The 21,971-nt window shown below is 43.5% G+C and overlaps 1 protein-coding gene across 5 annotated transcripts in view; it reads left to right on the plus strand.

Annotated features, from left to right (window-relative positions):
* The first annotated feature begins 1,561 nt into the window (after positions 1 to 1,561).
* Positions 1,562 to 21,971, plus strand: part of LOC123991086 (voltage-dependent L-type calcium channel subunit beta-2-like) — a 131,269-nt gene continuing 110,859 nt past the window's right edge. For 2 of the 5 annotated variants that reach the window (XM_046292275.1, XM_046292276.1), the window contains exons 1-2: positions 1,562 to 2,110; positions 4,272 to 4,364. In XM_046292275.1, the coding sequence (XP_046148231.1) occupies positions 2,033 to 2,110; positions 4,272 to 4,364 (171 nt within the window). In that variant the 5' untranslated portion in view covers positions 1,562 to 2,032. Of the gene's footprint in view, positions 2,111 to 4,271; positions 4,365 to 20,544; positions 20,953 to 21,971 lie in introns of those variants that run through there. The other 3 variants (XM_046292279.1, XM_046292278.1, XM_046292280.1) reach the window with 3 other exon arrangements.

A 21,971-nucleotide genomic window follows, 5' to 3' on the forward strand; every position in this document is an offset into this window, starting at 1 on the left:
CATTTACACACACTGTATATAGATGTATATTTTTTCTATTGTGTTATTGAATGTACGTTGATCAGTCTTTTGATTGTGGTCTGTGGAATGTTGTCCAACTCCTCTTCAATGGCTGTGTGAAGTTGCTGGATATTGGTGGGAACTGGAACACGCTGTCGTACGCGTCAATCCAAAGCATCCCAAACATGCTCAATGTGTGACATGTTTGGTGAGTATGCAGGCCATGGAAGAACTGGGACATTTTCAGCTTCCAGTAATTGTGTACAGATCCTTGCGACATGGGGATGTGCATTAGCATGCTGAAACATGAGGGGATAATATATGCTATTTAGCAGACGCTTTTATCCAAAGCGACTTACAGTCATGTGTGCATACATTCTACATATGGGTGGTCATGCCCACTGAAACATGAGCTCTACCAACTGAGCTACAGATGGCGGCTGATGAATGACAAGACAATGGGCCTCAGGATCTTGGCATGGTATCTCTGTGCATTCAAATTGCCATCGATAGAATTAAATTGTGTTCATTGTCCGTAGCTTATGTCTGCCCATACCATAACCCCACAGTCATCATAGGGCCCTCTGTTCACAACGTTGGCATCAGCAAACCGCTCGCCAACACCACGCCATACACATCCCATACGAAAAAAAAGATTGCAGTCAGAGTGCACTGCAGTATAACTGCAGTTAAAGTGCAGTATAGCTACAGTTCAACTGCAGTACACTGCAGTTATTCTGCAAATACTGCATCCAAAACCATTTTTTTTATAGCAGGAATTTTGCAGTGTAACTGCAGTTAGATTGCAGTTATTCTGCAATTACTACTTCCAAAATATCACAGTCGACTGCAGTTACTGCACTTTTACTGCAGTTTCAAAACGGCAATATTGTTTTGTAAGGGGTTGTGAGGCCGGTTGGACATACTGACAAATTCTCTAAAACGACATTGGAGTCAGTTTATGGTAGAGCAATTAATATTAAATTATCTACCAACAGTTCTGGAGTCATTCCTGCAGTCAGCATGCCAATTACATGCTCCCTCAAAACTTGAGACATCTGTGGCATTGTGTTGCGTGACAAAAACTGCACATATTAGAGTGGCCTTTCATTGTCCCCAGCACAAGGTGCATCTGTGTAATGATCATGCCGTTTAATCAACTTCTTGATATGCCACACCTGTTAGGAGGATGGATTATCTTGGCAATGAGAAATGCTCACTAACATGAAAACAAATTTGTGCACAATATTTGAGAGAAATAAGCTTTTTGTGCATATGGAACATTTCTGGTATATTTTATTTCAGCTCATGAAACATGAGATCAATCCTTTACATGTTTCATTTACATTTTTGTTCGGTGTAATTATCCATCGGTGGAAGTGTCTGGTCAACGAGATGAATTAGGCTACAAACACACCTATCAACCCCTTTTGGTTTCAACCCCATCATAAAACTCCACCGTTGGTTTCAATCCCATCATAAAACGAACTACTGTTATACTAAAAACTCCAGCAGCTATGATTAGTCATACTTACCGTAGCTCGAGACAACGCATAGGCTGTGCCTTTGCTGGATATGCGCGAGTGTACCTGCTTCCAGCAGCTATTATCAGTTGAGGGGAAAAACTGCCTGTGAGATAACGTGGGAGTGAGAGGCAGAGATTCGGTAAAGGAACTGAGCTTTTGAATGACATGCAGTCATGTTTTATTTGTGCACAAAAACGGAGGAAACAAATCCTTTAGGAAAAAGATTTTTGCGCAAACTGCTCCTCCTTCCCAAGCCTTCCCGATTGTGGTCCCACTCAAACTTAAGACTGCAAAGCAGAGGCTGAGAAAAATAAGGAGCGAGTCACTTCACTTCTGCGCCACCAAAGTCTCTTTCACACAACTATTTATATTCATTTGGACGTTACTTCGTGTCAAACAAAAACATCGGCTCTACATTTTGAAGAGATCGGGGAGTCACGCATGACCACCGACCCTTGAATTTTTTTATTTTCTAGCTCAACGATAGACCGACGGTTGGATGTCAAATGGTCCATAATAACTTGCAAAATACGCACTCACTTTTGGACAGACACATGGATTCGCTCGAAAACCCTGGACTACAAGTATGCACAGTTGTTGTATTTTGTGATTTCTATGCCTATATCGCATGTGTATGCTAATAAATAGCAGCAAATACCAAATTTCAATTTCGCTCGTCTTGGCGACAAATGTAACGCCATAAAGTAAACTCCAACCGGAAGTTGGTAGATTCTGCGTTATGGCAGGTGGTATAACTTGCTAATAAGGATGAATGTTTTTCTGTGACGTGAAACAGCTAGGTTACAGTTGTTTCAGGCGTGTTACACAGCTATAACTGTAATTTGGACAAGTTGTATTTCGTTTTTTGCTGAAACCCATACGTTTTCAATAAACATTATTCAAAGACAACCACCGACTGTTTGCTTACTGCTGTTGCACTAAGGTGGCATCTCATTGAATCTCAACAAGGAAACCGTCAGTGGTGGTATTTATATTTATTCATGTTTATTGAAAATGTATGTCTTTCAGCAAACAAAGAAAGGCACTGCGACTACAGAGGACAAATATAGTTACACGGTGGCCGTTTTCATAATTGACATTTTTTGGGGCTATCGATGTAGTCGGAGCTAGATTCCACAAAGCTTGGTTTCGGCTCCATGTCGTTGGTGAAGTTCATCAGAAACTTCCTTCACCATGGAGTGCCGTTTTGTCCGCTTACGGTAGCCTAGGGGTTGGTGTTGATCCACAGCTAAGCTGAGGTTTGTCTCCCAGCCATGCTTTGATTAAGTAAATATATGGTCTTGACGTGTCATTTTATTACATTACAGTACACGGTATAATAGCCTTGGTTTTGATCTACTGAAAGAGCAAATTGCTGGAAGGAGCCTACTGGAAGCTGCACTATTTCCACTTGCCTGTCTCTTTATGAATGTAGTGAATTCAATTCAGAATTTTCAAATGACTTCTACTCTTATAAAAAAGGTAGCAAATATATGCACTATAAATGGCATTCAGCATTGCCTAACTTCGCTGCATATTGAGTGCCTACGCCAAAATGGGTATTTTCGAGTAAATAGACATACATACCCGGTTTCTAAGTAACCAAAATAAAAGCTTTATTTTTATATTCATCCTTTACATGACCTGTGGGAATAAAAACAAAAGCATATTTGGGATGGTTGGGTGTTTTTCAGTTGCTACTAGCAACATGAGCGCCTCATCCCTGTAATACAGCACTGTATATTCCCGATAAGTCAAATCAAATCAAATTGTATTTGTGACATGTGCCGAATACAACAGTGAAATGCTTACTTACAAGCCCTTAACCAACAATGCAGTTTTAAGAAAAATAAGTGTTATGTAAAAGAGATAAGTAAAAAATAAACATAACAAATAATTAAAGAGCAACGGTAAAATAACAGTAGCGAGGTTGTTCAAACATTTGGGGTCACTTAGAAATGTCCTTCTTTTTGTAAGAAAAACACTTTTTTTGTCCATTAAAATAACATCAAATTGATCAGAAATACAGTGTAGACATTGTTAATGTTGTAAATGACTATTGTAGCTGGAAACTACATATTTTTTAAATGGAATATAGGCATTCAGAGGCCATCACTCCTGTGTTCCAATGGCACGTTGTAATCCAAGTTTATAATTTTAAAAGGCTAATTGATCATTAGAAAAACCCTTTGCAATTATGTTAGCACAGCTGAAAACTGTTGTCCTGATTAAAGAAGCAATAAAACTGGCCTTCTTTAGGCTAGTTGAGTATCTGGAGCATCAGCATTTGTGGGTTCGATTACAGGCACAAAATGGCCAGAAACAAAGAACTTTCTTCTGAAACTTGTCAGTCTATTCTTGTTCTGAGAAATTAAGGCTATTCCATGCAAGAAATTACCAAGAAACTGAAGATCTCTTACAATGCTGTGTACTACTCCCTTCACAGAACAGTGCAAACTGGCCCTAACCAGAATAGAAAGAGGAGTGGGAGGCCCCGGTACACACCTGGGCAATAGGACAAGTCCATTAGTGTCTAGTTTGAGAAACAGACGCCTCACAAGTCTTCAACTGGCTGCTTCATTAAATAGTACCTGCAAAACACCAGTCTCAACGTCACCAGAATCTTTGCTCATAGCACTCTATGAACAATGAATTCCCAATATGTCTTGTTTTTCAGGTTCTACTGTGTTACCTGCTGATAATGGTCCTTTCATTTTATTCTTCTGTTTTCTCCTTCTGCTAAAGTCACATGGAAAAGGAGCACGGAGAAAAGGCAGATTCAAAGGATCAGATGGCAGCACCTCTTCAGATACAACAACCAACAGCTTTGTGCGACAGGTAAGGGAAGCAGTAGCACATTTTGTTCAGCTTATCTAAAGGGAAGACACATTCCATTTACAAGGCGTTTACCACCTGGGTATCTTGGAGGTCTCTACCTTTCTGTAAAGGCAGTGATTTCAATTGTTAGCAGTGTGAATCTGAGACGAAGTGAGAGTGTGTGGTGTGAGAGTGATCTGACTGTGAATGTGTTTGAGATGGGCCATGAGTGTAACCTTAATGGAATGAATGTGATGATATCTCAAGGCATATATGATTCAATAACCGTTCATCGGACACTTATGACATTGTGTCTGCACTGGATGTTTACAGCAAAAACTGTAATTAGAACATTCTATTTCTATGGTTTACAGTACATAGCCGGTATGTTCAGACTGGCGTAAGAGCAAAAAAATGCTAAGTCATTGATATAAATCAATGCATGTTGCAATGAAAGCCCCCGTTATAAACATAGCTTGGGTTCAGGATGTTAACTGTCTCTGTGAACTGCAGGCGGCTCTTTAGCTTTGCAGTCAAAGTGCTTGAGAGTGGCTGCTGACACTGTGGCCTGTTATAAAGCAGACCCTCTGTGCTACACAGTGTGTATGTGAAGCACTCACGGTGTCTGGTCTTTGTTGAGCAGCAGACCTGCAGGAACAGAGTGGGAGAGACCGGGTTAAGGATAGGCGCCTCTGCCGAAATATTTCTGCCTTTTTTGGAGGAGATAAAGATCGCCTCCTCTTTGTCGCCAATCGAAGTGTATCGGACCAATATGGCACGCTGTGGAATTGCCACCTCCTTTCTCTCAGACAGAAAAGGTGTTTGAATTGAGGCTACGAGATGTTCGCATTTGCTTTTTCCATGTGTTTATATTGCACTGACAGCTGATCAGCCAGGACCTACTGGGTAGATTAGGGGGTGGTGATGAAGGTGTTCTCGGCAGTGATATGTCGTGCCCTTCCCCCTCGACCCCCGAGGGAAGACTGGTCCTGTGAAGCTGTCACACGTCCATTCCCACAATCCCCCTGGGTATTCCAACAGGCTCATTAGGCCCACCCCCTTTAACGTCTCTGAGTCATCGTGGCTAAACTCAATTAGACTGAGAGTAACTTACATCTGAGACACAACACTGCAGGAGATACCAGGATTTAAGTGGAAATTAGGATAGAGAAGAGGAAAGAAAAGTAATAAATAAAAAGAGAGAGAAGCAGGAATGTTGTTCAGTGCGAGGGTCAGACAAGCAACTACAGTACGTACATCTGAGACACAACCCTACTGAGAGAGATACCCAGACATGATGTAGCAAGTAGGATGAGGAGTGAGAGAAAAGTAGAGAGAGATATAAAAAAACAGAGAGGGGGCAAAGGTTCGAACAAGATCAGACGGGCAAAGCGAAGAGCAGACATAGTATCCCCTTTTAGATGTTTGCTGGAAGAGGACCCCAGGAATAGCAGCCATTCCAGGAACTCTGTTAGGAACTAACATAAATACACAGTTGTGAATTGTTTTATCATAACAGTGGTTAAGCTGACCTTCTTTTCCTCCTCCTCACTCTCTCCATCTTGTTGGACATGATTATTTTCACTTCTCACACAAGTATGAGGCTGCAGTGTTTAAAACTTTAAACTAACACCATTCTGGAAACTGGGTTTCAAATGTGAGGAGGAAAATGTGTTGTTTCACTAGCCTATTCATCAAGCTGTCAAGTTCCTTTTAATCTTCTCCGCAATTTTTTTTATTGTCTAATCATCTTCCCTCTTTGTTATCATGACTCTTACCATGTTCAGCCCCAAATGTATACATACTGAAATTAGATATCTTTTAAAAACTATAATAATAGTTTGAGGTACATTTTGTGATTTAAGGCATATAAATGTGATATCTGAGTGAGAATGACTCTCAAAATCATGGGGGGCCACCTGGAGGTCAAGGTGTCAGGGCACGTGCCCTGCGTGCCCGGTCGGTATTCGGCCATGTTTACTACAAGTTTAGAAAGCTGGCTAGACTAACTACCAATCAAAAAATTGTTAGCTGACATGGCTAATTGAGGGACTGTCAGTGACGGACATAACAAGAGAAAAAATGCTACAAATTCTCAACCAAACTTCTAAATTGCACCTAGTGTATTCTAAGCGACCCCTGCTTTTGTCACTTATGCCTGGAACCGGCCCTGACGTGGAAAATACATTGGATTTGAAAAAAGTAATCAACCATTACTGTTTTCATCTATTATGAACAAAAATATAAATGCAACATGCAACGATTTCAATGATTTAACTGAGTTACTGTTCATTTAAGGAAATCAGTCAATTGAAATAAATTCATTAGGCCCTAATCTATGGATTTCACATGACTAGGCAGGGGCACAGCCATTGGTGGGCCTGGGAGGGCATAGGCCCACCCACTTGGGAGCCAGGCCCAGCCAATCAGAATGAGTTTTTCCCCACAAAAGGTCTCTTTTACAGACAGAAATACTCCTCAGTTTCATCAGCTGTCCGAGTGGCTGGTCTTCGACGATCCCACAGATGCCGGATGTGGTGGTCCTGGGCAGGCGTGGTTACACGTGGTCTGCGGTTGTGAGGCCGCTTATACATACTGCCAAATACTCTAAAACGATGTTGGAGGCAGCTTATGGTAGATAAATTATCCTTCAGTTTGCTGGCAACAGCTCTGTTGGACATTCTTGCAGTCAGCATGCCAATTGCATGCTCCCTCAAAACTTGAGACATCTGTGGCATAGTGTTATATGACAAAACTGCACATTTTAGAGTGGCCATTTATTATCCACAGCACAAGCTGCACCTGTTTAATTAGCTTCTTGATATGCCACATCTTTCAGGTGGATGCATTATCTTGGCAAAGGAGAAATGCTCACTATCAGAGATCTAAATACACTTGTGCATAACAGTTTTGAGAAATAAGCATTTTGTGCATATGGAAAATTTCATTGTAGCTTATTTCCCATCTCAGTTGTAATTACTTGGCACTAGAGAAAATATGTCTATAGCCAAAAAGATTGGTAAATTTATTGCGATATCGCCCAGCTCATTGGTCAATTTTATCCATATCGCCCAGCTCTAAAACAACGTTGATTCAACCATTGTGTGCCAAGTGTTGGAGTGTCTCCTATTCCTTCCAAATGCTCATATTATTTTGGGTTGCGACTTTGGTTGAGTGCCTTCTACTCTTCTCCCGTCTCCCTCAACACCACACCTGTTGCAATGGTGACTCAATCCCAGCATTCATGTGGGCGAGTGTTCAGAGTGTTCAGTACATCGGAGGCTCTTCAGAATAAATTGAATTCTACAGTATTTCAATTAAACGTTTCAAGAACAAAATTACACGTATTACAGTTTTCTGTTGTTGTAGTGGGGACAGTAACATTAGTACTCTTAAAAAATATACCTTAAGGATTTTTACATTAACAAATGTTATGTTTAGCTCACATATAATTTGAACATATGCATTAAGGTGTCTGTATATATATATATATATATATATATATATATATACCTGGCAAAAACTGGCAAATATACCTGGCAAAAACTAATGTAGACATGAATAAATGCATTTCTATAGCTTCAAAAATCTATTTTACAAAGGAGTATTAGTACCAACATGGAGGCGTGTTGGCTTCAAAACAGTGCCCCTGTCAGTCATCTAGTGTATATGTTTGCCATGCCAATAAAGCCCCTTTTGAATTAAATTAAATTGACAGTGTGAGAGTGAAGAGTGAGAGGGCAAAGAAAGAAAGAAAGAAAGAGGTGACCTGTGACTGCCCATGAGGTTAACAGTATAGGATGGAGGAAGTTGAGAGCAGTGGCGGTCTGGATCACTCAGTCAGCAGTGGGAGGAGTGGTGGTGTGGTCACTATCTGCTTTAACTCACAGCCCAGCTCTGGGGGAAGAAGGAGTAGTTTCTATAGGACTAAACTGCGTGATGGATTCCAGAAATAAAGTGGAACCGAGCTGAATGTCATTGAGGGGATAGTAACTGATACTGTATAATCGCAGGGATAAAAGATTGAAGGGCATCGCAGTCTGATTTGTTTGAGATTTTAGGCCCTTTGTGCGTCCAAAATGGAATTATTCTCAGTGTGCGTCCCAAATGTAATCCTATAACCTACAAAGTGCCCTATATAGTGCAGTATGATGCACCCTATGGGCCCTGGTAATACTTTGTGCACTATGTAAGTAGGGAATAGGATGCCATTTGAGATGCTGATCCTCTCTCCATACGGATAGGAGTGGAGCTAGTGGTGGTGGGGTGTCTAAAAGGCAGGGTGTGGTGTGGTCGCAGGAAACCCCTTTTTCGTTATCTTGATTACAGACTTTTTTTCTTTTATTTTAATCAGCCAGATTATGTTTTCTCCCATTAATGGGGGGAAGGGGTTACGTAAGCGTCCTATTGGCTATTTTCCTTATCAGATCTGGCAACCTGGCAGATCTGGGTTTTATGTAATGGATACAAGGGACACAGACAGGGCAAGGAGTAACCTAGTCGCCTCTGTTCAGACCGCTGACAACCTTATAGACCTGAGCCCTGCTGACAATGTTTAGAGATACACCAAACATGGAGAGAATGTACCAAAGTCTCCAACTGTACTTCTTTTTTGTGATCTATTGAGCCAAAGACAACTGATTCGAGCATGATGCTTCTTGTTGGTTACATATGCAGTGCTTTTGTTTTTTATCATAATAACAGAATAACCATTTATTTTAAATGCACATGAATACTAAATAAATGACTTAGGAGAAGGACGGATGGCTTGGCTGCTATAAGCCGGTTTATGGTTATCACATCGTTTCACAGTTTAAGCTACCGGCACAGAACAGCAAGACTGCCATCAGGTGGTAAGAAATAAAGAGAGTTATATATCCATCATGACTATGAGCAAATGACTGTCAGTCAGTGTTTGCATGCATGTTTGACCTATCCTTAGAGTTGAAATTATGGGAATAGGCTGTGGCCATTTCAGCATTTATGTCTTGGTGAGGCAAACAAGCAAAAAAAAAAAATCCACCATAATTTGCAAATAAATTCATAAAAAAATCCTACAATGTGATTTTCTGGACTTTTTTTCTCATTTTGTCTGTCATAGCATTGAGCTAGGCTGAAACACCTGCATTTTGGAGCTGCCTTTCTCAAGAAAAAAAAAGAGACCATGTTTGTATGCAGTTTTATTAACTCAATGATATATATCATTTTTTACGTTGTTTGCAAACTGATATGTGATAACATGCAAAACAGGCAAGCCCCCCCCCCAAAAATATATATTTTAATAATTTTATTTTACATTTCTTTGCTAAAAATGTGGGTCTCAAAACAGGCTCTGTCCCACCTGCCCTGAATGACGGGTCGCCACTGTGAATAGGTACTAAACTATCTAGGAGACGAAATTAAAATAGAAAATGTTTTGTTTCTGTTGCAGTATGAGAGTAGATTGTTTCTATGTTAATTGTATGGTCATTCAGGCCCATGAATGGCATAGCATCAGTGTATTATATCCAGGAGTAACCTTGTTTTGTTTATCTGAGTGCAAGATGTAAGATGGATGCCTGCATATTCTCCTTCCTTCCTCTGTCCTGTCAGGAGAGGAAGCATTAGAGAACAGTGCCCTCTGTTACAAGCAGAGCAGTTTTTATCTTCAGGCACCTGCTGTTTCAGGATGTGTGCGTCCCAAATGTCACCCTATTCCCGATCTAGTGCAACATTTTTGACCAGAGCCCTATGAGATCATGTCAAAAGTAGTGTACTGTACATGGAAGAGGTTGCCATTTGGGATGCATTATCAGTGATTGATTGAGAATGTCTGCAGGACAGACATTGACTGAGACCTGCCAAGTCGCGTTGTACTTTCCTCAGAATAATAGACAATGACATCCTTGTATCTGAATCCTCTGTGTCCTTGTATTTTTTTTATCACTCTGAATCATTAGTTTGTATTTCTGAAAAATAGTGGTGTGCTGGTATTTTCATTAAACCTGTGGCAGCTTGTAGTATTGATACATACAGCTCATGTCGGAAGTTTACATTCACTTAGGTTGGAGTCATTAAAACTCGTTTTTCAACCAGTCCACAAATGTCTTGTTAAAACTTCTCGGTGACAGTGGACAGTATTTTCACGTCCGGATGAAATGCATGCCCAAATTCAACTGCCTGCCACTCATCCCCAGAAGATAAGATATGCATATTAGTAGATTTGGATAAAACTGTTTGAATCATGTCTGTGAGTATAACAGAACTTATTTAGCAAGCGAAACCCGAGGACTAACCATTCAGATTTTCTTTTTTGAGGTCACTCTCTTTTCAACGGATTTCATTGGGAATCCAGATTTCTAAGGGACCTTATAGCAGGTTCCTATCACTTCCACTGGATGTCAACAGTATTTAGAAATTGGTTGAGGTTATTCCTTTGTGCAATGAAGAAGTACGGCCATCTTGAACGAGGGTCACTTGAAGTGTACTGTTAGATAGAGGCGCGTGACCAGAAAGCATGCTTCAGTTTGTTTTCTTCCTGTATTGAACACAGGTCATCCCGTCTTTAATTTGATCGATTATTTACGTTAAAAAATACCTAAAGTTGTATTACAAGAGTAGTTTGAAATGTTTTGGCAAAGTTTACAGGTAAATTTTGAGATATATTGTAGTCACATTGCTCAAGTTGGAACCAGTGTTTTTCTGGACTTTTGGACTTCTGGACTTTTTCTGAACCAGTGTTTTTCAAACGCTCCAAATAAATTGACATTTTGGATATATATCGACGGAATTAATCAAACAAAAGGACCATTTGTGATGTTTATGGGACATATTGGAGTGCCAACAAAAGAAGCTCCTCAAAGGTAAGGCATTAATTATATTTTTATTTCTATGTTTTGTGTCGCGCCTGCAGGGTTGAAATATGCTTTCTCTCTTTGTTTACGGGAGGTGCTATCCTCAGATAATAGCATTGTGTGCTTTCACTGAAAAGCCTTTTTGAAATCTGACATGCTGGTTGGATTAACAACAATTGTAGCTTTAATTTGCTATCTTGCATGTGTCATTTCATGAAAGTTAGATTTTTATAGTAATTTATTTGAGTTAAGCGCTCTGCACTTTCCCTGGCTTTTGGCCACATATCCCAGAGAGGTTAACAAACTATAGTTTTGTCAAGTCGGTTAGGACATCTACCGTGTGCACGACACAAATCATTTTTCCAACAATTGTTTACAGACAGATCATTTCACTTATATTTCACTGTATCACAATTCCAGTAAGACGTTTATATATACTAAGTTAACTGTGCCTTAAACAGCTTGGAAATTTCCAGAAAATAATGTTGTGGCTTTAGAAGCATCTGATAGGTTAATTGACATAATTTGAGGTATACCTGTGGATGTATTTCAAGGCCTACCTTCAAACTCAGTGCCGCTTTGCTTGGCATCATGGGAAACTCAAAATAAATCAGCCAAGACCTCAGAAGAAAATTGTAGACCTCCACAAGTGTGGTTCATCCTTGGGAGCAATTTCCAAACGCCTGAAGGTACCAAGTTCATCTGTACAAACAATAGTACACAAGTATAAACACCATGGGACCACGCAGCCGTCATACCGCTCAGGAAGAAGATGAAGGAGACACGTTCTGTCTCCTACAGATAAACGTACTTTGGTGCGAAAAGTGCAAATCAATCCCAGAACAACAGCAACGGACCTTGTGAATATGCTAGAGGAAACAGGTACAAATGTATCTATAGCCACAGTAAAACGGGTCCTATATCGACATATCGGCCGCTCAGCAAGGAAGAAGCCATTGCTCCAAAACCACCATAAAAAAGCCAGACTACGGTTTTCAACTGCACATGGGGACAAAGATTGTACTTTTTGGAGAAATGTCCTCTGGTCTGATGAAACAAAAATAGAACTGTTTTGACTATAATGACCATCGTTATGTTTGGAGGAAAAAGGGGGAGGCCTGCAAGCCGAAGAACACCATCCCAACCGTGAAGCACGTGGGTGGCAGCATCTTGTTGTGGGGGTGCTTTGCTGCAGGAGGACTGGTGCACTTCACAAAATAGATGGCATCACGAGGGAGGAAAATAATCTGGATATATTGAAGCAAAATCTTAAGACATCAGTCAGGAAGTTAAAGCTTGGTCGTAAATGGGTCTTCCAAATGCACAATGACCCCAAGCATACTTCCAAGTTGTGGCAAAATGGCTTTAGGACAACAAAGTTAAGGTAATGGAATGGCCATCACAAAGCCCTGACCTCAATCCTGCAGAAAATTTGTGAGCAGAACTGAAAAAGCGTGTGCGAGCAAGGAGGCATACAAACCTGACTCAGTTACACCAGCTCTGTCAGCAGGAATGAGCCAAAATTCACCCAACTTATTGTGGGAGGCTTGTGGTAGGCTACCCGAGCAATTTAAAGGCCTTGCTACCAAATGCTAATTGACTGTATGTATACTTCTGACCCATTGAGAATGTGATGAAAGAAATAAAAGTTTAAATAAACTTCCAACTTCAACTGTAACTGATGGCCTCGAGTGGTATAGTATAGTACCTGTTAGGTCCATGTCCCTGAAAGATACTCTGCACCCTCACCACGCTACTCATTTCCATGTGTTCTTATTCAGATAGCACAGATTGTGTTGCAGAGCAGTGTATCACGACCCTCAGCTATTTGTCATGGTCACTGTGTCACCAGAGAGTGATGATCACTTCTCTGATCGATTGTGAAAGTACCCCCCCTCTTCATCCCCCCCCTCCTCTACCCTCCTCCCATTGCCTCCAAAAGGTGGAGAGGTCTCTGCCTGCATTGATGCTCCTTCATCAAAACAGTGACACCTGCTACACCTGCCACAGAATGAAGCATTGACGTGATTTATCAACGCATCGAGGAAAGAATGTGCCGTGTTTAATTCTGACGAGTGAGCTCTAAAAAGGTATACCCAGTCCAGATAGGAAATTAATATATATTGATTGATTACAGTAGGTGTGAAAGCATCACTGGAGGTTATCTGTATGAACTGTTACAGTGCATTCGGGAAGTATTCAGACCCCTTCCCTTTTGCACGTTTCGTTACATTACAGCCTTATAAAAATACAGCATAATGACAAAGTGAAAACAGGTTTTTAGAAATTGTAGCACAAAAAAAAAAAAACTGAAATACATTATTTACGTAAGTATTCAGACCCTTTGCTATGAGACTGAGCTCAGGTGCATCCTGTTTCCATGGATCATCCTTGAGATGTTTCTACAACTTGATTTGGAGTCCACCTGTGGTAAATTGATTGGACATGATTTGGAAAGGCACACACCTGTCTATATAAGGTCCCACAGTTGACCGTGCATGTCAGAGCAAAAACCAAGCCATGAGGAATTGTCCGTAGAGCTCTGAGACAGGATTGTGTTGAGGCACAGATCTGGGGAAGGGTACCAAAACATTCCTGCAGCGTTGAAGTTCCCCAAGAGCACAGTGGCCTCCATCATCCTTACATGGAAGAAGTTTGGAACCACCAAGACTCTTCCTAGAGCTGGCCGTCCGGCCAAACTGAGCAATTGGGGGAGAAGGGCCGGCAGGGTAGTACAAGTGGTTAGAGCGTTGGACTAGTAACTGGAAGGTTGCAAGTTCAAACCCCCGAGTTGACATGGCACAAATCTGTCGTTCTGCCCCTGAACAGGCAGTTAACCCACTGTTCCTAGGCCGTCATTGAAAATAAGAATTTGTTCTTAACTGACTTGCCTAGTAAAATAAAGGTAAAATAAAATAAAAAAGGGCCATGGTCAGGGAGGTGACAGAGCTCCAGAGTTCCTCTGTGGAGATGGGAGAACCTCCCAGAAGGGCAACCATCTCTGCAGCACTATACCAATCAGGCCTATATGGTAGAGTGGCTAGAGGGAAGCCACTCCCCAGTAAAAGACACATGACAGCGAAAAGGCACCTAAAGGACTCTCAGACCATGAGAAACAAGATTATCTGGCTTGATGAAACCAAGATTGAACTCTTTGGCCTGAATGCCAAGGGTCACTTCTGGAGGAACCCAGGCACCGCTCATCACCTGGCCAATACCATCCCTACGGTGAAGCATGGTGGTGGCAGCATCATCCTGTGTGGATGTCTTTCAATGGCAGGGATAAAGAGACTAGTCAGGATCAAGGGAAAGATGAACGGAGCAAAGTACAGAGAGATCCTTGATGAAAACCTGCTCCAAAGCGCTCAGGACCTCAGACTGAGGCAAAGATTCACCTTCCAACAGAACAACGACCCTAAGCACACTGCCAAGACAATGCAGGAGCGACTTCAGGACAAGTCTTTGAATGTCCTTGAGTGGCCCAGCCAGAGCTCAGACTTGAACTCGATCGAACATCACTGAAGAGACCTGAAAATATCTGTAAAGCGACGCTCCCCATCCAACCTGACGGAGCTTGAGAGGATCTGCAATGAAGAATGGGAGAAACTCCCCAAATACAGATGTTTCAAGCTTGTAGCGTCATACCGGAGAAGACTGTAATCGCTGCCAAAGTGCTGAGTAAAGTGTCTGAATACTTATGTAAATGTCAAATTTCAGTTTTATATTTTTAATACATTTGCAAAAAATAATTCTAAAAACCTGTTTTTACTTTGTCATTATGGGGTATTGTGTGTAGATTGATGAGTGAAAAAAAACAAGGAATTGTAACAAAATGTGAAAAAGTCAAGGGGTCTGAATACTTTCCCAATACACTGTATAGGGAATGCGGTACCACCGTTCTTTTGTCAAACTGGCCTGGCCTATAGAGAACTGTGTTTGCCCCTTGTCCTAGACCAGCTCTCAAGCCTTCGATTTGACAGTAGAATTCACATTGCGATTGTCCTTTGGAACCTGTGGAGCGTACTGGAGCAGAGAGAGTAGCAGCATGAACAAAGAGAGGGGCGCGTCACAGAGAGATTATGGCTGCGTCTCACCTGGCACCATATATCCTATAGTGCTCTGGTCAAATGTAGTGCTCTATAGCCTCCTGAGTGGTGCAGTGGTCTAAGACACTGCATCGCAGTGCTAGCTGTGCCACTAGTGATCCTGATTCGAGTCCAGGCGCTGTCGTAGCTGGCCCAGCGTCATCCGGGTTCGGGCAGGGTTTTCCCGGCAGGGATGTCCTTGTTCCATTGTGCTCTAGTGACTCCTGTGGCGGGACAGGTGCATGCATGCTGATACGGTTGACCAGGTATGGTGTTTCCTCCGACACATTGGTGAGGTTGGCTTCTGGGTTAAGCGGGCATCGTGTCAAGAAGCAATGTGGCTTGGTTGGTTGTATTTCAGGTGGATGGACGGCTCTCGACCTTCGCCTCTCCTGAGTCCGTGGAGTACAGGCGATGAGACAAGACTGCAATTACCAATGGATACCACTAAATTGGGGAGAAAAGGGTAAAAAATAAAATAAATAAAAAATAGTAGTGCACTATTTTGGGAATAGGGTCCCATTGGATAATGGCGCCAGAGGGGATAGCTGTTGTTTTGTGAGCCCCTAACCAACTGTGCTATTTTGTTTGTTTTACTCACCTTGAACTGGACAAAGATTTTTCTTTAATGAGCCTGACGCAAAGGATATACGCTACGTTTAGTAAGACGAGGGGTGGGGGTGTGAGTCTATTAGTCAATAACAGCTGGTGCGCGATGTCTAATAGTAAAGAAGTCTTGAGGTATATCTCGCCTGAGGTAGAGTAACTCATGATAAACAGTAGACAACACTATCTACCAAGAGTGTTTTCATCTATATTATTTGTAGCCGTCTATTTACCACCACAAACCGATACTGGTAATAAGACCGCACTCAACGAGCTGTGTCAGGCCATAACCAAACAAGAAAATTCTCATCCAGAAGCTGCGCTCCTAGTGGCTAGGAACTTTAATGCAGGCAAATTTAGCTAATTTCTACCAGCATGTCATGTCCAAACAGAGGGAAAAAAACTATAGACCACCTTTACTCCACACACAGAGACACATACAAAGCTCTCCCTCGCCATCCATTTGGCAAATATGACCATAATTCTATCCTCCTGATTCCTGCTTACAAGAACAAACCGAAACAGGAAGTACCAGTGACTCGCTCAATATGGAAGTGGTCAGATGACGCAGATGCTATGCAGGACTGTTTTGTAGCACAGTCTGGAATATGTTCCAGGATTCATCCAATGGTATTGAGGAGTACAGCACCTCAGTCACCGGCTAAATCAATAAGTGCATCAACGACGTTGTCCCCACAGTAACTGTTTGTACATATTCCAACCAGAAGCCATGGATTACAGGCAATATCCACACCGAGCTAAAGGCTAGCTTAATGCTAGCATCAAGGTAAGCAACACTGAAGTGTGCATGAGAGCACCAGCTGTTCTGGACAACTGTGTGATCATGCTCTTTGTAGCCAATGTGAGCAAGACCTTTAAACAGGTGAACATTCACAAGGCCACAGGATTACCAGGACGTGTACTCAGAGCATGCGCTGGCCAACAGGCAAGTGTCTTCACTGACATTTTCAACCTCTCCCTGACCGAGTTTGTAATGCCCAAGAAAGCGAAGGTAACCTGCCTAAATGAGTACATAGCACTCACGTGGGAGGCCCCAACAAATCCACAGATGATGCAATCTCAATCGCACGCCACACTGCCCTTTCCCACCTGGACAAAAGGAACGCCTATGTGAGAATGCTGTTCATTGACTGCAGCTCAGTGTTCGACACCATAGTGCCCATAAAGCTCATCACTAAGCTAAGGACCCTGGGACTAAACAACTCCCTCTGCAACTGGATCCTGGACTTCCTAATGGGCCGCCCCCAGGTGGTAAGGGTAGGCTTTGTCCCCTCCTGGACTCCCTATTCACCCACGACTGCATAGCCAAGCATGACTCCAACACCATTATTAAGTTTGCTGACGACACAACGATGAGAGAGTATATAGGGAGGAGGTCAGAGACCTGGCCGTGTGGTACCAGGATAACAGCCTCTCCCTCAATGTGAGCACGACAAAGGAGCTGATTGTGGACAGGAAAAGGAGGGCCGAACAGACCCCCATTAACATCAATGGGGCTGTAGTGGAGTGGGTCGAGAGTTTCAAGTTCCTTGGTGTCCACATCACCAACAAACTATCATGGTCCAAACACACCAAGACAGTCGAAAAGAAAATATTTGTTATGGGTCCCCAGATCCTCAAAAAGTTCTACAGCTGCACCATCTAGAGCATCCTGACCGGTTACATCCCCACTTGGTATGGTAACTGCTCGGCATCTGACCATAAGCCACTACAGAGGGTAGTTTGTACAGCCCAGTACATCACTGGGGCCAAGCTTCCTGCCATCCAGGACATATTTATTTTTTACCGTTATTTAACTAGGCAAGTCAGTTAATTAAGAATAAATTCTTATTTTCAATGAAGGCCTATGAACAGTGGGTTAACTGCCTGTTCAGGGGCAGAACGACAGATTTGTACCTTGTCAGCTCGGGTATTTGAACTTGCAACCTTCCGGTTACTAGTGCAACGCTCTAACCACTAGGCTACCCTGCCGCCGTATCTGGTGCCCTATCTGGTGCCAAAGAAAATTGTCAAAGACTGCTGTCACCCAAGTCATAGACTGTTCTCTATGCTAGCTGTACCGGAGCGCCAAATCTAGGTGCAAAAGGCTCCTTAACAGCTTCTTCGCCCAAGCAAAAATACTGCTGAACAATTTATCAAATGGTCACCCGGACTATTTACATTGACTCCAAGCAGGCTGTCATGTGCCTTTTATTGAGGAGTGGCTTCCGTCACACTACTCTACCATAAAGGCCTGATTGGTGGAGTGCTTCAGAGATGGTTGTCCTCCAGGAAGATTCTTTAGGAACTCTAACACTCTGTCAGTGACCATCGGGTTCTTGGTCACCTCCCTGACCAAGTCCCTTCTCCCCCGATTGCTCAGTTTCACCAGACAGCCAGCTCTAGGAAGAGTCTTGGTGGTTCCAAACTTCTTTCATTCTTAGGGACCTTTAATGCTGCAGAAATGTTTTGGTACCCTTCGCCAGATCTGTGCCTCAACACAGTCTTGTCTCGGAGCTCTGCGGACAATTCCTTCGAACTCATGGCTTTTGCTCTGACATGCACTGTCAACTGGGAGACCTTATGTAGACCGGTGTGTGCCTTTCCAAATCATGTCCAATCAATTGAATTCATCACAGGTAAAGGATGATCAAAGGATGATCAATGAAAACAGATGCACTTGAGCTCAATTTTGAGTCTGAGTACTTATGTAAATAATGCATTTCTGTTTATTGTATTATTATACTTTTTCAAAAAACTGTTTTGCTTTGCCATTTTGGGGTGTTTTGTGTAGATTGCTTAGAAATGTATTTTATTTCATCCATTTTACAATGATGTGGTAACGTAACAAAATGTGGAAAAAGTAAAGGGGTCTGAATACTTTCCCGAAGTCACTGTATATTAGCAAGCAGCAGTGGAGGAGAGGAGAGAGAGACACCATCAGTGGCTGCCATTGCCCCGTGGAGCGGTGTAGGGGACACCCGTGTTTACCGCTGTCTGTTGTAGTCACAGCACAGCAGATGCCGCTTCATCAGTGTCATCTCTGTATAATATTAATACATTAGCCGGAATCAAACAAAGAGCGACATTGTCCTATAAGGACGGCAGACACTGAAGACACTTGTTGACATTTTACTGCATTGTTCGGCGCTAGTAACATAAGCATGTTGCTGCACCCGCTATAGCATCTGCTAAACTGTGTACGCGGCCAGTAAACTTTGATTTGATTTGGATTTGAAGTGACTTCCTGGCAGGAGGAATAAAAACACTGCGGTTCCTGTAGAATGAAGAGAGTCTGAAGAAATGCTGCTGCTTACTGAAAGTGTATGACGCTAACAGCACAGCTCTCCCCTGGAGAGGAAAAGGCAGAATGAATGCACTCATAAATACCGGCCTTTGAGACACCGAAAGGGAGAGGATTCCCATCAATGGGAGAGAGAGAGAGAGAGAGGGAGAGAAAGTAAAAGATGGTGAGCGGTAGAGAGAGAGAGGGAACAAGAATGAGGGAGAGACGGATAGCAGAGGGAGTGAGAAATAAAGAAATAAAGTTGGGGTGCGCTGTCAGGGTTGATGGAGGCAGAGGGAGAGAACGTGAGGGTAAAGCTAATGTTATAAGCTGGTAGTGCCGGTGGCCAATTGAAATTCATTCTGTGTATGTCTTCAATGCAGGGAGGCGACAATGGTAAAGATAGAGGAAACGCACAGCAACAGTCTCTCTCTCTCCTTCCCTAATCCCTCTGTTATGCCCCTTTCCTTTCTAAGCTTCTCTCTCCGTCTCCTTCGCTATCTTTCTGTTATGCCCCTCTCCTCTCGGGGGAAGGGTAGGTTGAGCGAGTGTGTGGGGGGGGGGGGGTAAGGAGATGGAAGGCTTGATCACAGCAGAGACACAGCAGTGAGTATATAAGGTCTGGACTTAGTCATCTGTTAGGCGGAGTGCACTGGGCAGGGTAAGGAAAGAGGAGAGAGGGGGGGGGGGAGAGGAGCGATGAAGCCAGCGTTCCACTCAGTGCTCAGACATGACTGAGCCAGAGAATCTGTGACTGCTCTCTGCACCAGAGGGAGAGAGAGAGTCCTGCTACTGCTGCTGCTCTCTGCACCAGACAAACAGACACAACAAGACACACCGTCTCTGTTCTCCCCAGCCAGCCCAGCAGCCAGCTCTCTGTCTGAGCCTCTGCCCTGTAGAACTCACCGTGCCAGCAAAACACGTTAAACAGAAGAGAGAGAAAGAGGAAGAAGAGCGAGAAGAGCCCTGTTGACTCTATCCTGTCCACCTATCTGACTGAACCCAAGGTGGCAGAGAGGGAGAAGTGGCGAAGGCGGCGCCCCCCATCAGGAAGAACAGCGGTCAATAAAGGACACCGGTAGCTCCACCTCCGCGTCTGAGTCAGAACCCATGTCTGCACCGTGTGTCCCCCAGGAGCCTCTACAGGACATTGTCACAGCACACACACCTGAACCAAGGGAGCCAGCCAGCCACAGCAGGGAGCTGAAAAGCAGCGGCACTGCAGAAGATTTGGTTAAAGCTAGATAGAGGAGCAACCCTGGGGTGCTGAAGAGAATAAGGATTTAAGGTGGGGTAACTGGCAGTGCTGCAACAGACCTGTGCCTCACTCAGAGGCACTCTACTCTCTTTGCCTCTCTGCTGTGCTGTGGGACATGTGGGCGGGCGGGAGGGCTAAGGAGGCACAGGGTCGAATTCACCGTGGAAACTGCCCTGCCGAGAGTTAGATAGTGCTTGGGTCTGTCTGTGAGGATCTAAGTGCACGTGTGGAAGGGGAGGAGGGGGGCTCGGCGTGGATACGACAGTCTCCTCTGCTCTCTATTGCTACACTCCATCCCTCTGTCTCCTTCCTTCGTCCCCTCCCTCTCTCTTTCTTTCTCTCTCTCTTTCTCTCCACCTCCGCCCCCTCTCTCTCCTGCTCCCCCCTGCGGGCAGAGTGTAAAGCCATGGACCGAGGCTGAGTGGATGCTGCTGCCTGACACGGTGTTTGTGAGGCGGCTGCCGTCCATTCCTGAACCCCCCTGGTTCCCTTCATGCCGTGCTGTGGGCTGGGCCATCGCCGGAGAGCACAGCTTCCATACGTGAGTCTGCTGCCTAATTCTCTCAATTTAGGACATAGACAGAGAGGGAACACCGGAGGCATACTGCGTACTGCATGAGTCTTAGTAATGCTCTGATGTTGTCAACAACAAATACACTGAGGAAACGGTTCATGTAATGACGCTTTCTAGGACTACCTGTAGCTCGTTCAAAAGTCATGTGTATGTGCGCATGCGTGTGTGTACATGCAGGCACATGCACATGTTTTCGAAGTGTATGTATGTACATGTTTGCCTGAAAGTGTAAACACACACACACACACACACACACACACACACACACACACACACACACACACACACACACACACACACACACACACACACACACACACACACACACACACACACACACACACACACACACACACACACACACACACACACACACACACACACACACACACACACACACACACACACACACACACCTGTTTATCTGCAACCTTGCAGATTTCTCTGCACCCTGTCTAACTGAGACTACACACGGTCTTACTGAGACCATTTTCTTCTCTATCGACTCTCAGCAGACCGGCAGCTCTCTCTCGACCGGCAGCTCTCTCATGTGCGCCCAGCCAGCCAACCACACTAAGAGGCAGTCGATTGATCTTTTATCCCATGTTTATATGGGGACGGACGGACGGAGAGAGATTAGGATGCAGTCAGTGGGTGGCAGAGAGCGATGTCCACATGGCTCATGCTTGGCTGACGGCAGAGTTTTTAATGGGCTTTACTCTGTTTATTTCATCTCTCTTCTTTGTGTGTGAGCGTCTGGGCTGTAATGCTGTCTAACAGATAGAATGAGTTTAAGGGGGATAGGCTTTTCATTTGTACATCAGCCTAATAGAGCACAGTGGGAGAAACAGTCAAGGGTTCCTCCTCCCTAGCATTTAAGGGGTGTAATGGCAGGGCAGCGGCAGACTTGGTCAACATGAGACGAGGTGCTGCCAATTTTTTTAAATATCTGCCATTTGTGTTGCTTTTTCCCAAAAATTTGACTT

This window comes from Oncorhynchus gorbuscha, linkage group LG12, assembly GCF_021184085.1.
Source record: "Oncorhynchus gorbuscha isolate QuinsamMale2020 ecotype Even-year linkage group LG12, OgorEven_v1.0, whole genome shotgun sequence".
NCBI lineage: Eukaryota > Metazoa > Chordata > Actinopteri > Salmoniformes > Salmonidae > Oncorhynchus > Oncorhynchus gorbuscha.